Raw genomic sequence first — 19,537 nt, 5'->3', positions numbered from 1 at the left:
AACCTAGATTACATGGTCGCCTCTGGCAAATTAAATGCTTGGGGCCCTTCTGACAGATTTCTGTTATGTCTTCATGTTACCCAGATATTGTTGTGACCCTTTACTTCTGTGGTGGAATCGCAGTAGATGTGTGCTTTGAAGACTTCATTTCTTTCTTGAAGACAAAAATGAATAAAGAAAGGGGCTACACTACAACTGCTGAACATGGGCTGCATCCGAAATCACGTACCGTGACAGTACGTACTGCATTCGATGCAGTAAGTACTGCATGGCTGTTGAAACAGGACGTGCTAATCAGTATGTGTGTGTATTACGACTACAATCCTGGATATAGGCTACTACAGGGGTTCCCAAACTTTTCCAGGGCAAGGCCCCCCAAATGGCATTGACATTTGACCGAGGCCCCCCTTTTGCAAGATGTCTTTAAAACACATTAAAAATACAGACTTCTGAATATACCCCCCTTTTTTTTGTTTTTAATTACATCTGACATCTTTACATTACATTACATTAGGAATTGATTGTGTGTGTGTGTGGTTGTCTGAGAGTGAGAAAGAGAAAACATACTAGTGGGAGGGATGGGCTTGGTGGCTCCAACACAGTTTGTCAAGCCTGGCCAAATTGTTGAGGCCTCCTGGGGCCCCCTGGCAGCCCCCAAGGGGGCCGCCCCACTTTGAAAACCACTGGGCTACTACATCCGCCATGTTGGCATTGTCATGTGACCTTCGATGTCATCATAAACACAAAAATCTTAAAGGAACCACCAGATTAAAGAAACCGCACTAAGAGCAAAATGCACATCAGGAAAGTTCAGTGAATTAGTCATTTAATGTGAATGGGGTTAACAGGCTGAGGTAAATTCATTGCCGTTAGCTTGGCCGGTTGAGGCATGATGGAGATCACAAAAAGGTTTGCAAACGCTTTGTTGTTTAAACCTTCTAAAATTAATAATTTTTCGGGTACTGTTAAAGTCCTGTTTAACAAGGGTTTAATACTGTCGCGACGGGCAGAGAGCCGGCACACACAAGAAGGAAATCGCTCCTTCTCCAACTGCCGCACCGGCACGACGTGGGCAGCTTCGTGCCGAACATTCCGCCAGCCGGAAGGACCGCCGCGGCGGGGCGGGACTGACGCGACGCCGGCCAGCGATTGGCGGACCCAACAGAGAAATTCCACCACTCAGGCGACGGCGGAGGAGGATAAAAGGGCGCGCTTCCGGCCGTACGAGAGAAGAGAAGACCGTAGCGACAAGACGGACTCCGTGCGTGTTTTCCAGCGACATAGCGACTCGCAATCACCGAGCACGACGGTAACCTCACGCCCCACGCTAATCTCTCTCTCTCTCTCTCTCTCTCTCTCTCTCTCTCCCCACAAAAGGTGCAAGCGCGGATGAGATCGCCGGGTGGTGAGAGTCCCACCTATGGAGGACGCCGGCCCGGGAAAACCCTCGCCCCTGTCTCGGGAATCCCGCCTCCGCCACGAGTAGGCTACACCGGCAGTCACGCCTCCACAAGCCCCGCACTCATCCCCTCACAACCCACTCACTTAACCCTTGCACCAATAAACCACCGTTTGTGAACGTTCTTCTGCCTCCTGTGGGTCTGTACGCCGCCCTTCCCCGGGCTAATTCCTCACACTGGTGGAGGATGCGGGCATAGTACAGACTCGCCTACCACAAACGTAAAAAAAAAAAAAAAAAAAAAAACGAGAGAGAGAAAAAATAAATAAATTTAAAAAAAAAAAAAAAAAAAAGAGAGAGAGAAAATAAATAAATAAATAAATACCAACAAACCCCCCCCCCCCCCCCAAAATGGACCACGCCCTGCAACACCTGCTGGAGACAAGCCTCCAGCAGCACGCTGTGACGCAGCAGCTCGCCGAGAGCCTTCAGGTCGCCACACAGACACTGATCGCCATGAGGACTGAGACCCCCGCCGCCTCCGTGCCTCTCCCCAACGCAAGTAGCGAGACCTGCCGCCTACTACCCCCCCTCGGCCCCGAAGAGGACCTCGAGGCGTACTTCGAAGCCTTCGAGAGTATCGCCCGCCGGGAGGGGTGGGACCGTGACGACTGGCCACGCGCCCTTGGTCCACTGCTCACGGGAGAGGCCCGAACAGCCTACTATGCCCTCGAGCCGGAGGAGGCCGCGGACTACCTGGCGATGAAGGAGGGAGTCCTGGCATGGTGTGGCCGAACCCCTGGCCAGGCTGCTACTGAATTCCATCGCTGGGTTTATCGACCAGGGGCCCGACCATGTTGCCAGATGAACGCCCTCATCCGGACCACCAAACGATGGCTCCGGCCGGATCGGCATACCGCCTCGGAGGTGGCGGAGAAAGTGGCGGTCGACCGTTTCCTGAGGGCGCTACCCCGGGCAGAGAGACAGGCCGTGGGGGCACATGCCCCAACTACGCCCCAGGAACTCCTAACTGTCCTGGAGCGAACCTTGGCCACCCTGGAGCTCGACCCCTGGGAGCAGCAGCACCTCGATCGGCCCCCCGGTGCCCCGGGCCCCCGGTCCGACCGCCAGACCCGGCCCCGCACCTGGAGGAACCCCCAGAGGGCGCCCACTTGTGAACACCCCCGAGACGAGCCCATGCCTACAGAGCCGGAGAGGGAAGCCGCCCGGCTGCTTACAAAACCATGGCTGGCAGGCTGCGCCCTCCATCAGCAGCAACCGCCGGAGGCGCCCTCCTTGACGGTGTGGGTCGAAGGGAGACCGGTAACCGCCCTGCTGGACACCGGGAGCACGGTGACCCTCGCCCGGCCCTCCATCCTGCCTGAGGAGCGCCGCCCAAGGGGGACGCTCACCGTGACCTGCGTCCAATGGGACACCCGGGAAGTCCCCTCAGCCGAGGTCCAGATCCGGGGCGAAGCCGGCACCTGGCCCCTCCAGGTCGGAATCATCCCCGAACTCCACGTGCCCCTCCTCCTGGGACGAGACTGGCCAGGACTCCTGGTGGTACCGAGAGCCAAGCCCCGGAGATTGCGGCGACGTACGAAGGGGACCCCGGCCCGGCCGGCCTACCTGGCCCAGGACGACGGAGAGGCCACCACGGAAGGTAAGACCCCCCCAAGCTACTAACCCTCTGTCATCTGTCTTTCCCCAGGTGAACCAAGAGGGGAAGTTCGGCCGGGAGCAGAAGGAGGACGACCGGCTGAAGCACTGCTGGGCTCAGGTACGGGTGATAGAGGGGGTCGACCAGAGTCCAGACCTGAGGCTCCCCACATCGTACTTCCTCGTCCGAGGGGGGCTCCTCTACCAACGGGCCTGCCGCCGCAGGGAGCAGGTGGACCTACTGGTGGTGCTCCGACCCAAGACGGCCGTCTTATTGCACCTAGCCCACACCCATCCACTCGGCGGCCACCTGGGGGCCCGAAATACCCTGGAGAAGCTGCGGGACCGCTTCGTGTGGCCCGGGATGGATGCGGAGGTCCGGGCCTTTTGCCAACAGTGCCCGCAGTGCCAGCGCACGGCCCCGCGGAGGCCCCCGCCGGCGCCCCTGATCCCCCTGCCCATTATCGGCGTCCCGTTTGAGCGACTGGGCATGGATCTCGTGGGGCCCCTACCCAAGTCTGCCCGGGGCCATGAATACATCCTGGTCCTCGTTGACTACGCCACGCGGTACCCCGAGGCGGTGCCGCTCCGCAAGGCCACCTCGCAAAACATCACCAGGGAGCTGGTACTCCTCTTCAGTCGAGTGGGGATCCCCAAGGACGTTCTGACCGACCAAGGTACGCCTTTTGTCTCGAAGCTAATGGCGGATTTGTGTCGTCTGTTGCAGGTGAAGCACCTCCGGACGTCGGTCTACCACCCCCAAACAGACGGGCTGGTCGAGAGGTTCAATCAGACCCTCAAGCGGATGCTGCGCCGGGTGGTGGACGAGGAGGGAAGGAACTGGGACCTCCTCCTCCCCTACGTACTTTTCGCCGTTCGGGAGTGCCCCAGGCGTCCACGGGCTTCACGCCCTTCGAGCTCCTGTTCGGGCGGCGCCCGCGGGGATTGTTGGACGTGGCCAGCGAAGCCTGGGAGGAGCAACCATCCCCCTTCCGCTCCGTCGTCGAGTACGTGCAGGACATGCAAGCAAGGATTGACAGGGTGGGCCCCATCGTCCGGGAGCACATGCACGCGGCGCAGGAGGAGCAGAAGAAGGTATACAACCGCCCCGCACAGCCCCGGGAATTCCAGGGGGACCGGGTCCTCCTGTTAGTGCCCAGCAGCGCCTGCAAGTTTCTCGCCCGGTGGCAAGGTCCATATACCGTCCTCGAGCGCCGGGGCTGGTCAACTACCGCCTGCAGCAGCCCGGTAAGCGGACGGACGAGAAGCTATACCATGTAAACCTGCTGAAAAAATGGGTGGAACCAGCCCCGGTGGTGTCGACGTTCGCAGCTCAGGACTCAGACCGGGGCAAGGGTACCTTGGTCGGCTTAGGGGAGGACCTCACCCCCGCCCAAAGACAGGAGCTTACCGAGCTGATCAACCAGTTCGCAGATGTGTTTTCGGCTACCCCGGGGATGACCCAGCTGGTCCAGCATGAAATCAAGACTCCTCCCAGTGTAGTGGTGAGACAAAGGCCCTACCGTGTCCCCGAGGCTCGGCGCCAGGCCATCGAGGAGGAAGTCAGTCGCATGCTGCGGGACCACGTCATTGAGGAGTCCAGCAGCCCCTGGTCCAGCCCCATCGTCGTCGTGCCGAAGCCGGATGGGAGCATGAGGCTATGCAACGACTTCCGGAGGCTGAACCAGGTGTCAGAGTTCGACAGCTACCCCCTCCCCAGAGTGGACGACCTGGTCGAGAGGCTGGGGAGAGCCCGATTCATATCGACCCTGGACCTCACCAAAGGCTACTGGCAAGTGGCGCTCGCACCGGAGGCAAGGCCCAAGACGGCCTTTAGCACGGCCACCGGCCACTGGCAGTATCGGGTTCTCCCCTTTGGGCTGCACGGGGTGCCCGCCACGTTCCAGCGGCTAATGGACATCCTCCTGCGGCCCCACCGGCAGTTTGCAGCGGCCTACCTGGACGACGTGGTCATCCACTCCTCCACCTGGGCCGACCACCTGTTCCACCTCAGGGAGGTCCTGAAAGCACTCCGGGCGGCCGGCCTGACCGCCAACCCAAAGAAGTGCCACCTAGGGCTGACGGAAGCCCAGTACCTGGGATACCACATCGGACGGGAATGCTGAAGCCCCAACTAAAGAAGATCGAGGCTGTGAAGGGCTACCCGCATCCGACATCGAAAAAGCAGGTACGTGCCTTCTTGGGATTGGCGGGCTACTACCGCAGGTTCGTGCCTAATTTTTCTGCTGTAGCCTCTCCCCTCTCAGACCTTACAAAGAAGGGCCAGCCAGACCAGGTCAGGTGGACAGCCGACGCAGAAAGGGCCTTCCAGGCCCTAAAAGGGGCCCTCACCAGCGCGCCGGTACTCCGCAACCCGGACTTTGACCTCCCGTTCACCGTGCATACTGATGCATCCGAGACCGGGCTGGGCGCCGTCCTCTCCCAGACCTTCGACAGGGAAGAACACCCGGTCCTCTACATCAGCCGGAAGCTGTCCCCGGCCGAGAGAAAGTATGCGGCGGTCGAGCGGGAGGCACTGGCGATAAAATGGGCCATCGAGGAGCTGAGATACTACCTGGCAGGCAGGCACTTCGTCCTCATAACGGACCACGCCCCCCTGCAGTGGATGGCCAAGGCGAAGGACACCAACGCCCGGGTAACCCGCTGGTTCCTCGCCTTACATGACTTCTCCTTTCAGGTTAAGCACCGGGCGGGGGCCCAGCATGGTAACGCGGATGGGCTCTCACGACGAGACACCCTCTGGGCCCACCACCGAGCGGCAGTAGGCTCGGAGCTGAGGCGGGGGGTACTGTCGCTACGGGCAGAGAGCCGGCGCACACAAGAAGGAAATCGCTCCTTCTCCAACTGCCGCACCGGCACGACGTGGGTAGCTTCGTGCCGAACATTCCGCCAGCCGGAAGGACCGCCGCGGTGGGGCAGGACTGACACGACGCCGGCCAGCGATTGGCGGACCCAACTGAGAAATTCCACCACTCAGGCGACGGCGGAGGAGGATAAAAGGGCGCGCTTCCGGCCGTACGAGAGAAGAGAAGACCGTAGCGACAAGACGGACTCCGTGCGTGTTTTCCAGCGACATAGCGACTCGCAATCACCGAGCACGACGGTAACCTCACGCCCCACGCTAATCTCTCTCTCTCTCTCTCTCTCTCTCTCTCTCTCTCCCCCCACAAAAGGTGCAAGCGCGGACGAGATCGCCGGGTGGTGAGAGTCCCACCTACGGAGGACGCCGGCCCGGGAAAACCCTCGCCCCCGTCTCGGGAATCCCGCCTCCGCCACGAGTAGGCTACACCGGCAGTCACGCCTCCACAAGCCCCGCACTCATCCCCTCACAACCCACTCACTTCACCCTTGCACCAATAAACCACCGTTTGTGAACGTTCTTCTGCCTCCTGTGGGTCTGTACGCCGCCCTTCCCCGGGCTAATTCCTCACAATACTTAAAAAGAGCCGACACACTGTCTCCCGCCATTTTTTTTTCTGAGCTCGTCTGCACTAGTCCCGTTGCATTATGGGATTATTTGACTCACGTAGTGTCCATCGGTTGCATACTGCAAAATCTGTATTTCACATACTTAGAATTCAGACATACTACCCCTCTGGCATACTGCTTTCACCTACAGTGTAGTAGAGTAGTATGCCATTTCTGACACAGCCATGGTCTCAAAACCTCCCCCAGTAACAGGCCCCCCGGCTCCCCTGACTGCTGCCTGAATAAAATATGTAGGCATGATAGGTCAAGCCCATGTCATCACACCATTATGGGAATAATATAAAATGTTCCATAAGCACATATAAATATAAACATTTTAACAAAATATTATTTTGTATAGTATTTTAAGATTATTTAAATAATCAGCCCCTGAGGGCCCTCTCATTATGTGGGCCCCAGGTAATTACCTGCCCTGTAAATACACCTCTGAGGCCTATATCATCCCCGACGAGGAACAATGAGTAGTGTGGTGGTTGTTAATTTTGTACAACTCTACCCCGATCTGTACTGCGCATGTGTTTCATTTCACAACATTACAGCCAATTTTCTGACATTTCTAAATAGCTCACATGTTGTATGTAAAAGTATAAAGCAGGGATTTCACGAGAACCGATACTTCGGTACCAAGTCAGTACCAACATTCTTAAAACGTGATGTACTTGTTTTTCTGCACTAGTGTTAGAACCGATTCTAATGGAGGTACCGGGGTTGCAATTCTTCCGGACCTGATGGGGGCAGCAAATACGTGCAAGTGTTTTAGTCGGTCCACAAGTGGTGAAGAAAAAGAAGAACGCCTACAAGCACACAGGAAAAACTACAGAAGATTAGCTTAGCTTAACAAGTTTAGCTCTGCCCCGACTCGTTGAGAGGAAAAGAGAGGAAAGATAGTGTTGGTTTCCGGTGTGCAACTGATGCTATCGTTCAATTCAAACAAAGCGAGGAAACACCTGGAATTTGGCAAAGCACCTGAAAGACTGTCCTATATTATGTTTGTTTGAGGCAGCTGGCATTGTATCCGTGAAACCAGCTAACATTATGCTCCATGTAATGTTTGCGATAGACAGTTATTTGTTAACGACACTAACACATTGCAATGTTATAAACTACCTCCGATTGGGCCACCATGCATCGCCTTTCAGCCCGTGTCCTGTCAGCTAAATGTAGCCTAATGTCACTAATAATTTTTCAGATGTTCATGCTTTTAATAAATCTTTTTGGCCTGCCACCATATAAGTGAATTTAAACTAATGCTTGCATTCAGAGTATGAGGTGTGTGTGAGAGCCAGAGGAGGATGTCTTCCAGGAGAGTTTTTTATTTTATTTTTTAATTTTATTTTTATACCACACCATGGTATCGACTTTGGTATCGAGTATCGTGTACTTTTGGTGGTATCGGTACCGACTACTAGATTTTTGGTATCGTGACATCCCTAGTATAATGTATTAACTCTGTTAAGAACAGCATTTATTACATTATATGCTTATATAAATTGATAGCTTATTTGGCCACTTGATATGTTGTATTTACATGATGTTGTATTCCAATTTAAATGCAACATTGGAAATAATATTCCATATTAATTAAGGGCTAGACTTAACAGATAAAAATGACTTGATTAACAGAAAATATTTAACAGCAACATTTATCACTCAGCAGTCAGTAATCAATAGACTACGAACAATGTGTGTGTGTGTGTGTGTGGGGAGAGGGGGTAAATTGGGCAGGAGACATGGATCAAGCAATCATAAGGGGAAGTGGGGTTAAAACACAGTAAACTGTAATCTCCTACAATACATTTACATACATGTACGTTTACAAAAATAAAAAATATCTCAGGCAAATATAAACAAAAATAATAATTGGGGGAGTGAGTGGGTTTGGGGAACCTTCTGCAATAATTGGCAGGAGTGGCATCAAAACAATCTTACATTGCATAATTGTGCATACAAGTTGCCCTGGAGATCCTGGAAACTTCTGGAAACACTCTCTGAGGTGTTATTGCAAGTGCCATAAGGTAAGTGATGACACTTACAGATGTTCCACAGCATTAAATCTACATTTACATTTACATTTATTCATTTAGCAGACGCTTTTATCCAAAGCAACTTACAAATGAGAAAATACAAGCAAAGTCTAAAACTAACTAAAAGTCTACATCTAACTATAAAATGTTAAAATGTATGATGTGTCATTCATTAGTAAATTAATAATCTGTATATTCGAAAACACTTATATTCGAAAATAATCCACTTTGGCATGGTAAACATTTTGTATTTTCATTTAACCGCATGGTCTGTCGTGTGTTCTTCCTTACGTGCAGTATATACGGCGAGCCATTTTGACCACAATGGCCTTCCACAGAACTGATGCCATGTCAGAATTTGAATAGTTCACCAGTTTAGTGCCAGTGTGTGAGAGAGGCTTTCAGAAAAGGAGGAATAGGCTCATGAGACATGACCTCTCTTCAACAGCTTAGAACAGGTATGTACAGCTACATTAGTCTTACTGATAAAAAAAAAGACATTAACAAATAGAATAGACGTTTCAATTGTTTACATAATTCATTGGGTAAAATTATGTGATTCCAAAGGATCTGTAGACTTTTTAAATGTTAAAGGTTCATGAACATTTTAAACAAAAAAAAAAGTTCTGTTGAATGAGTGTGTGAATGTGTGTGTAAACGGTGTGACTGGCAACCCATTCAGGGTGCATTCCTGTCTCTCACTCAGTGTTTCCTAGATAAATACATAGATAGATAGATAGATAGATAGATGGAGAGATAAATAGATAGATAGATAGATAGAACTTCATATAGGCTCCAAATCCACTGTGGTCACTGAAAAAAAGTAACTGCGGTTAAAAAAAAAAAAAACTTGTTTAAATGGAGAACTAATACTCTCCATGTTCTTATTGCAAAAAAATTGCACAATTGACTAATACAAATTTCCAATTTATTATCTATTATTGCTCAGTAAAACCTTTCATTTTTTAAATAACTTTTAACCACCTTATCAGGGCAACACCGTTTAGTACATTTAAAGATGTTTCTCATTAAAGATGCATCTCTTGATTGTTTTCTGTTTACCATTTGTGACACATAAGAGCTTTCAGAATTACAAGTTCATAGAATGATAGAATCTCAGTATATCTACTTGTCTTTCTACTGAATCTTACTCTCAGACTGGATCTTTGCTTACTAGTCCCTGGTCACATAATCTTATCTGCGCTGCCTCATCCCATTCGCAAATATGCTATTGTTTTAGGACATAGGGGAACTGAGCCAGTGGCTAATCTACAGCCTTTTCCCCAGTGCACAGAGTGAACAGACAATATCAGCTGCATTAGAGCAGCTACTGCTTCCAGTGAGCACTTGATTGGAAAGAGGGAATGCATTGTGACAAGGCTAAACCAGACTTCCTAACTTGCTCATATGGCATTTCAACATGATGACAAGAGGGCCTCAAGACCCTGGTGTTTGCTTTTCAGTGTATATGGAAATATTTATAAATACTGTACTTTATCTGATCTGAGCAGAATGATATACAGTGCTGGCAATTATATTAAAGTGACATCAGTAGTGGGTACATACAGACCATAGCTCAAATTAATGCTTGACTTGAATGCCTTAAATCTAAAAATATTTCTTTTTACATGTTACTATTGTTACAAAACAGCACATGACCCAAAACTAAAATAGATTAAAATAAAATAGGTGAAGTGTTCTCCATTTTTCTTTTGAAAACTCATCATTAACTGATCAAAATAAAAGCAACCCACAGCTTCATGTTTTTGGGATGTCAGCCTATAAATGCTGAGACCGTCAATCATACATCAGACTATAAAATCTTGGTTGGATCCAATATTGTGAAGCCCATAAAGCCAATCAGGAAACAAGAAGATGATGCAGAACAACAGCTGTCTTTCACTAAAGCCAGTCAGAATATATACATAACTTTCAATTAATCCTAAAATAAAACTCAAAGTAAAATTACTTAAACTAAAACAAATAAAAGCCATGGCTTTCCATCCAGAGTGTATTCCTGCCTCACCCCCAGGGATCCCGGGATCGGCTCAGGATCCACCGTGACCCTGATCATGATAAAGCGATTACAGAAAGTGAGTGAATGTGAGTGAGTAAAACAAATAAAACTATATAAAATTTAAAGTGATATTACTATAATACAAACAAAACTAAAATGTATATTAAACTATAATACAAATATTGAAAAAACATTAAAAACAAAACAGGAATAGACTGATTTCTAATATAATTTCTAACAACATCGCAAATTGAAATCTTATTAGATTCTTTTTTGTGGCATAAAGTGTCATTGCTCATGAAAAAGGTTGCAAATGACTGGTTATGTACAATAATCTTCAACTGTTCTCATCCTCAGGTTTATTCTGGAACTTGTCCAGAAATGTGTTCTGTCAGACAGTCTTGTTCATCATCTGCGTCAGCCCTTTCCATATTTCTCCCATGATGCCCAGCTTGCGTTCGGCTTTCTCTGCCACACGCAGCACCAGCATGTTGGGTGGCTTTCAGCGAGTCGTGACCTTTGACCACCTGCTTGTCAATGTGGGTGGTGACTTTAACCCGGACACAGGCCTCTTTCGTTGCCGGATCGCTGGTGCTTACTACTTCACACTGACAGTAGGAAAGTACCCCAAGAAGTTGCTGTCTGTGATGCTGGTAAAGAACAAACAGGAAGTGCAGGCTATGGCTTATAATGAGTACAGGAAACAAAGCCGGAAGGTACAGAGCCAGAGTGCCATGATTAGCCTGTTGCCCATGGACACAGTATGGCTGCTGGTGCAGCAGAACCCAAACTACGCCCTTTACAGCACTACAGCTCCTTATATCACTTTCTCTGGCTATCTAGTATACCCAGAGTCTACATCCTCTATGGGATACCCAAGCAACCACCTTGGCCCTGAGTGCCTGCCCCCTGGAGATCCCAGTTATAACTGGAGAGAAGCCACTGAATATCTCAGGTCTGCATTTTCAGTAGCTCGGACATCCTCTTTGCTGGGAGAAAGCAGTAGACATGACAAGAGGGAGGCACTGACATTTGATGTGGAGTATGTCAACATCGGTGGCCATTTCAACAAGTCATCTGGCTACTTCACGTGTCGAGTGCCAGGAGTGTACTTCTTTGCATTCACAGTGGGGAAGCACCCTCGACGGGCTGTGTCAGTGAAGTTAATGAAAGGGACAGGTGAGGTGCAGGCCATGGTGTTTGATGAGGATGCATCACGAAAAAGAGAGATGCAGAGCCAGAGTTTGTTGTTAGTACTGAACCAAGATGACGTCATTTGGCTTTACAGCCAGCAAGATGAGCGCTACGCTGTTTACAGCAACCAGGGACGCTACACAACCTTTACAGGGTTTCTAGTGTACCCCAAGTCTGATTTCATGAACAAGGAAAGAACTTTCCAGTGAAGTCTGGTGCTCACATAGAAACCATTATTAGACTTACTAACATCATGCATGCATTATGTCATCATTGATTTTTTTTCAATCCATAATGACTTAAAATAGATTATACTATTATCTCTATATGTGTTGCAAAACGTAAATAAATAAATAAATAAAAAGTTTGTCCAGATAGGATATTTGTATTTTAGGCTCACCAATAAGTTTTGTTTGCCTTCATTTATTTGAAATAAAAGTTATTTTCCTTGAGTAAATTTAACTTTCCTTGAGAATTTAAAAAATAAACAGTAAAACAATAGCTACTTAAAATATATGTAGATTTGAGCACGTATTATATTTCAGTCATAGAATATCAGTGATGGCACCTCCGATGTCTTTAGAAATGTTCTTTAAGCGGCAAAATAGAGTGTGCTTCAGCTGAGATGGCTTCATTCTTGAGATCTTATACTAAAGTTGCACTTCAGTAGTAGTTTCCATCTCTGTCCCAGACTGAACACTGGTTTCCAAAGCTCCAGGAACCTTAAGAAAAATGACTATTCTTTTCATAACTACCATATATTTATTAATTGATGTTTTAAAAAATAATAATAAAGTCACTTGAAACAATACCGTTTTTTGAAAGTAGGACTTAATTGTGTAATTGCTGTGCAGCATACCAATGCCTTAAAATCTGCTATACAACAAAATGTTTTGTACACAAGAAACCAAAAAAGACACAAACACACACACACATGCAACTGTTATGTGGTATTCCACTCCAAGGGAGAATTAAAGATGCAAATGTGTAGTTAATTATAATGGTCCACATTAATAATCTGTCAAATGTAAGATAGTTTTTAAAATAACAACAATAAAAATCAAATAACATCAGCTGTTAAAGCTGTGCATTTTTAAAAAATTATCATTTACACACACACACACATACAACTGACTGAAACTATTATTACGCTTAGATTATGTAGTGGGGGCCACCAGGGGGCGCCCGGGGGGGGGCCTCAACAATTTGGTGTGAAAAATAAATAAATACATGATTCTCACTCTCAGACAACCACACACACACACACACACACACACACACACATAATCAATTCCTAATGTCATGTAATGCAAAGATGAAAGAGGTAATTATTAATAAAAAATAGGGGGGATATATTCAGAAGTCTGTATTTTTAATGTGTTTTAAAGACATCTTGCAAAAGGGGGGCCTCGGACAAATGTTAATGCCATTTGGGGGGCCTTGCCCTGAAAAAGTTTGGGAACCCCTGATGTAGCTCATCTGCAAGTCTCTATGAATGAGTTGTTACTATAGAAACAATAACATATAAAACAACTCATTCATGTAAATGTATAATGTAAATTACAGCTAGTATTCTAATGTTCTAATTATTTATTCTAATTATTTGTCCTACCTTATATGTTCAGGGGTCTTTGTAAAACAATACCTCAAGAACTTTTTGGTAACCTCAAGCTATTTTGTTTACTTTATTGCTGTGACTTTATCAGAAAATGCCTCTAGCTTTAAAATATACAGCTAAGGTCATAAGTTTACATACGCCTTGCAGAATCTGCAAAATATAAATTTTTTAATTAGTACTATCCTGAATAAGCTATTTCCCATAACAAATATTTACATATAGTCCACAAGACACAGTTCAAAAGTTTACATACCCCTGATTCTTAATACATTTACATTACATTTACATTTATTCATTTAGCAGATGCTTTTATCTAAAGCGACTTACAAATGAGAAAATACAAGCAAAGCGATATATCAAGCAGAGAACAATACAAGTAGTGCTACCTTACAAGATCCATTAATTGAGTTCCAGAAGAAGCAAAGTGCGCAGAGTAGAGGTGTAAGTGCCAAAGTATGTTTTTTTGTTTGTTTGTTTTGTTTTTTTATGGGTTGGTTAGGTGTTGACAGAAGAGGTGGGTCTTTAGCTGTTTTTTGAAGATGGTGAGAGATTCTGCGGTCCTGATTGAGGTTGGAAGTTCATTCCACCATTGAGGAACAATTAGTTTGAATGTTCTTGAAAGGGACCTTGAGCCACGCTGAGTAGGTACTACTAAACATCGGTCATTGATTGATCGCAGATTGCGTGATGGAACATAAGCCTTCAGGAGAGTGTTGAGGTAGGATAGTGCTGTTCCAGACAAGGTCTTGTAGTTGAACATCAAGGCCTTGAATTTGATACGGGCGGCCACACGAAGCCAGTGTAGGGAGATGAAGAGGAGTGTGACATGGGTTCTCTTGGGCTGGTTGAAGACGAGGTGTGCTGCTGCATTCTGAATTATTTGAAGGGGCTTGATGAAGCTGGCCGGGAGGCCCGAGAGTAGCAGTAGTCCAATTTTGAGATAACAAGAGTCTGGACTAGTATCTAGTATAGTACTACAGTAATACTGTGTGTTGTTACCTGAATGATCAATGACTGTTTTGTGATAGTTGTTCATGAGTCCCTTGTTTGTCCTGGGCATTTAAACTGCCCACTGTTCTTCAGAAAAATCCTCCAGGTCCTGCACATTCTTTGCTTTTCCAGCATCTTCTACCTATTTGACCCCTTTCCAACAGCGGCTATATGATGTTGAGATCCATCTTTTCACACTGAGGACAACCGAGGGACTCGTAAACAACTATTACAAAAAGTGCAAACATTCACTGATGCTCAAGAAGGCAACACTAAGAGCCAAGAGAAATCATTATAAGTTACATTTTCAGTTGAATTTGGGGAAACCACTTGAAGCATTCGTTGTGATGAACTATTTCAATTGCTTTTGTTCATTGCAAACAGCTGAAAGTGGTAAATTTTGACAATAAACCTGATTTGCAATGAGGGTTGAATAATTTTGATTGTTGGAAAAAAAAAAAAAAGCATTATTCCTGTGACAAAATTACATCTGACAAACAAAATGTCCTTTTGAAAAATGAACATGTGAAAATAAAAAATTAAAAAGTAAAAGTAAATGAATCTCATGTAAAAAAAAAAAAAAAAAATCAGTCAGTGTGAAAATAAACAAATCATGTATAAAAAGTATAATATGAAAATAAACAAAACATGGCGTGAAAATACATAAATCATGTATAAAAATCTAATGCGGAAATTAATTGCGCTGAAAAAACCATGTTTACAATTCACATGTGAATCATTTATTGTAACAACTAGATGACTCATAACTACTGTACATTATTCACGTGTGAAATTCATATGACTTTTCTGTAAGAGCAACCAGAAGTCATTACATGAAGTGGATGTCAAAGAAAACAGTATAATCTATAATGGTGAGAATTGTTCCAGTCATGAGGAACGCATACAGAACACTCATGACTGAATCTGAATCTGAATCTGTGTGTCAGCTTTCACCTTGAAGCACAGTGCCAAGTAGATTGTGGGAGGCACTGTGGCTGCAATGAGAGCAGCATTTTGTTCCATATTCATTATGAAAGTAAAGCTTCCTGCAAGAGGCATTACAGACAAATTTCAAATTTTATTGCACATAAGAGAGAAGCAACTACAGTGTGTTGGTTATTATGAGGCTGACTCAGATGAAAACCTTAAAAGTGAGACATAAATTAGACAGTACACAGCTGTAATTTACATGAGTCAACAGCAAACACACACAACAGCCTCAGGAATGATCTACGACTTACAATCAGACCTGAACTTCTGCGTATTGGCGTCTTGTTGTAGCACGACAACGCACTGCCCCATACTGCACATCGTGTTTGATTGTCTGCCACATCAGTAGTACTAACTAGATCTCATTGTGAGTGATTTCCGCATTTTTGGACCACCAAAGCAGGCATTAGGTGGAAAGACCTTCCATTTGGATGAAGATGTGCAACAGACAGTGCACCGTTGACTACACACACGACCGGAAGAATTGGTTCTATCAGAATCCAGGCACTGGTTAAGTGCTGGAGCACTTGAATTGAATGAAATGGAGATTGTGTGGAAAAATGATACACTTGTATGACACCAATTTCAATAAACTATGCAAAATTAAATAAAAAAAAGATTAAGGTTTTCATTTGACTCAGCCTTGTAGTAAGTTAATAAGTTCAAGTTATTAAGTTCAGCTATAAAATTAGGAGCAAGTTTAGACTTCATTTCTTTTCAATCAATAACAGAAACAATTTTGAAGAATAATGCTCTTCACCTGCCATCATCAGGCAGATTGAGGCAGGGCCCAGAATAGAGGCACCCATGCCGATGACCTGGTAAATGATGTAAGGTTTAGAGATGGAGCTGTTCTGCTGAGTGGTCAGGCCCCCAGAGCCGAGCAGCTCAATGGTGTTGGCCATGGTGGAGGGCCCCCAGCGCCGCCGCTGGTTGTAGAACTCTTTGAAGTCCTGTGGTGCATTGGTGTAGGCGTCTGATGCAGCATTATACTCCACCCTCCAGCCCTGCTGCAGTAAGAGAGTGCAGAGCCAGCGGTCCTCTCCTGGAATCATGCAATAGTACAAGAAGAAACATTTAGATTTTTTACTGCTCATTAACAATGAAAAAGACTTCATTTTACATTTACATAATTATTTCATTCCTGAGTCTGTTTTCATTGTAATGTTGAATAAGTTTGAAAATTTGGCAGTAGTGCTATCAGTAATTTGACAGCAGTCATAAACAGTCTTTATGCATATTCCTAATGACTGGATTTAAGAATTGTGTAACTTCATGTCAGTTTCCAATAGTAAAAAGAAGTATTATTTGCATGTATTATTGTTTTATTTATTAACACCAATAGGTTTGATTTATTTAAATGTCAACTATTGCATGGAATTAGCACAATTAGAATTTAGCATTAAAAATAAATTATTGCTGAATATTTGAGATGTGCGTCAGCTTGGTCGTACTGTATATGATGATTGGCTTTTGTTGGTTTGGTGGTGTATCTCTTCATGGCATTATTGTCCATGAGGGCAGCACCTCTGAAGAGACTAAAGCAACCTGGGTTACAGAGCACACAGCCAAACACATGCTCTGCCGTCTTGTGTAGCCAGTGGCCCACTGCATACTCAAATTTCTGATACCACACCATGGTACACATCATACACAAAATTTTAACAGGGATGAAGGTCAATGCATTTTTTTAAGCTCTAATGCAGTGCTACTTAAAGGTCTCAGCAGGCTAGAAAGATATTTAGTTCAAGTGGCTTTTATTGTCATTTCAACCACATACAGCCGGTACAGCACACAGTAAAACGAAACAACGTTCCTCCAGGACCAAGGTGCTGCATAAAACAACACACTAACCGCATGAGACGACACAGAACTAAATAAGACCTGCACATTTTTACATAATGTGCACGTGCAGACGTGTGCTAACAACACAGGACAGTACAATAATAATAAAACAGGACAGTAAAGACAGTAATTGACAGTCTAGTGCCGACCAATACACAGTTTTATTGTGGAAGTGTGAGGTATAACGGGTAGGGCAAAATATAGGTGCCAAAGATGACCAATATAATTTAAAAATGGTATAAATGTAAACATAACATGCTATGACTTAGTATTCAGCAGATTAGTTTATACCACGGACATACAAATGCTTTTTCAAATATACATTTTCTCATACACACACACACACACACACACTCATATGTATACACCCCTCTCCTCCTCCTCCTCCATCTCCTCCTCCTCCTCCTCCTCATTCCCTCCTAAAGCTCTGATGACCTGCTCCCAAATGAAACCCTGAACTCTGCAGACATGATCATATGAGTTTAATGTCACATGATGATAGTGGGCCATTCAGATGGGGATTCATGTTCAGTGCTACTTCAAATAAATATATTTAAATATTACCACAATTTACAAAAAAGTAGAATATTTTAATAAGCTGTCCTACTGTACCGTACAGTGACTTACTGTTTTCTCTTGGTTAGTGGTTGTAGTGAAATAGACTTATTTATTAATATGGGCCTAATATCACGATTAATTTCATAATATAATATTAGAAAATAAAACACTTTATTATTGTTATTATTATTATTATTATTATTATTATTATTATTATTATTAATAATTATCATTATTATTATTATTATTATAGTAGTAGTAGTAGTGCTAGTAGTGGTAGCGGTCTATTTTTTGGTGGTAAAATGATTAGATGTGGATTCATGTTAGTGTTAAAAAATAAAGTTTCAGTCCTGGTTGAGGACTTGTACAGCTGAGTGCTGCAGCTCTCCTACACTGCACCCAGAAGATGTCCTGACTAGCTAACATAGACTAGCGGTCTTGATTGTTTTATATTCTTTGTCACACTGTTCTTCAGTTTCTGTTTACCTATTTTACAAATATGACTTGATATCTGTTCAGTGCTGCTTCAAATAAATATGTTTAAATAGCATTTATATTTCTGTATTGTGTTATATTTTTATGCTAGTAACTGCTAGTAACTGGTGTTGGTCTAACCATCAGTGAGCCAGTGTGTTATGATGGGGCGTGTTGTGGGCAAGGTGTGGTGGTCCGTTCTGGGCCAGAAAGTCCAGGGCCACTTTTTGGTCCCGGTCCACCCCTGATTATTGCTATTAATGCTAAATAACGTATGTTTAAAATTTAAATATCAATGTTAAAACACTGAAAGGAAGGCCCCATTCCTATATTTTGTCTAGGGCCCCCAAATCACTAAATCCACCCCTGGAAGTTAATCAACATTTAACGTTGTTGCCTGAGAGGGCAAAGTGATTAACGTTAACATAAGTTCATTTCCGAGTATCTCCCTTGCTCAAACAACAAAAAAACTCGCCGTATGTTTATGAATGGACGTTCGGTTTATATTTGAGAGAAACTGAGGAGATTGTTCAAATTGGGCCTCCCCACCAAACACAACCTTATTGGGCTTTTCACCTCATCCTCTGTTAATGCACATGAGCGCGTTATGTCCTGCAGCTCCATCTATGCTTGTGATGGAAAGGTTGCTTAGAACCAGTCATTTGGAACAATTAAGCATTTTTTAAATAATGGGGCAGATAAAATTAAATTAATAATTTACTGTTTAGCAAATAAAACCATTTTCTTGCTTTGTACATGGCTGTTCATAAAAAAAAAAGAATGTGTCTTAAAGAACTGATCTACCATATCCTTTAGTTTTTAATAGTTTTAAGCACTTTTAAAAATATATATTTTTGGTAGTTTTTAACCAGTCTGTCATAGTATATATGCAAGGTATATATAGTTTACAAAGACTATTCACTAGGCCTATTCTATATTATACACATTTAATTATGTTATAAACAAACAATTACGCATCCTCATTAAACAAATTGCTTTTAAATGTAAAAATGCATAAAGTTTAAGAGAAAAAACCTTATGTTGGTGTGCTGACATTGGTCTTGCATATCCCTCAGCAAATGTGCAGTTGCATCCCTGCCTCCTGGTCTTAAAGGGAAATACTCCCAGATCATTACAAGAGGTGACGCGCAACACAAGGGATCCCACCAAACCATATCAATCATTCGATTACGCATCATGTCATGTATACTCGGACAGACAAATAAGACTGTAGCTCGACTACACAGTAGCTCGATTAT

At 44.9% G+C, this 19,537-nt stretch overlaps 2 protein-coding genes across 2 annotated transcripts; one reads left to right on the top strand and one right to left on the bottom strand.

The window, feature by feature from the left end:
* Window positions 1–10,936: 10,936 nt before the first annotated feature.
* On the top strand, window positions 10,937–12,012 carry c1qtnf13 (C1q and TNF related 13). The gene has a single exon (XM_053623883.1). It carries the CDS (start codon window positions 11,050–11,052, stop codon window positions 12,010–12,012), a length of 963 nt encoding a protein of 320 aa, XP_053479858.1. The 5' UTR covers window positions 10,937–11,049.
* A 3,603-nt stretch (window positions 12,013–15,615) lies between these two features.
* Window positions 15,616–16,585, bottom strand: LOC128606224 (chitin synthase chs-1-like). Its single transcript, XM_053622259.1, has one exon. It carries the CDS (start codon window positions 16,517–16,519, stop codon window positions 16,109–16,111), a length of 411 nt encoding a protein of 136 aa, XP_053478234.1. The 5' UTR covers window positions 16,520–16,585; the 3' UTR covers window positions 15,616–16,108.
* Between the last annotated feature and the right edge of the window lie 2,952 nt (window positions 16,586–19,537).

This window comes from Ictalurus furcatus, chromosome 4 (assembly GCF_023375685.1).
Source record: "Ictalurus furcatus strain D&B chromosome 4, Billie_1.0, whole genome shotgun sequence".
NCBI lineage: Eukaryota > Metazoa > Chordata > Actinopteri > Siluriformes > Ictaluridae > Ictalurus > Ictalurus furcatus.
This window is presented reverse-complemented; position numbering and strand designations above follow the sequence as displayed.

Excerpts from the sequence above, each read along its gene's own strand:
- c1qtnf13 (XM_053623883.1), top strand. The coding sequence starts at position 11,050 with ATGATGCCCAGCTTGCGTTCGGCTTTCTCTGCCACACGCAGCACCAGC.
- LOC128606224 (XM_053622259.1), bottom strand. The coding sequence starts at position 16,519 with ATGAAGTCTTTTTCATTGTTAATGAGCAGTAAAAAATCTAAATGTTTC.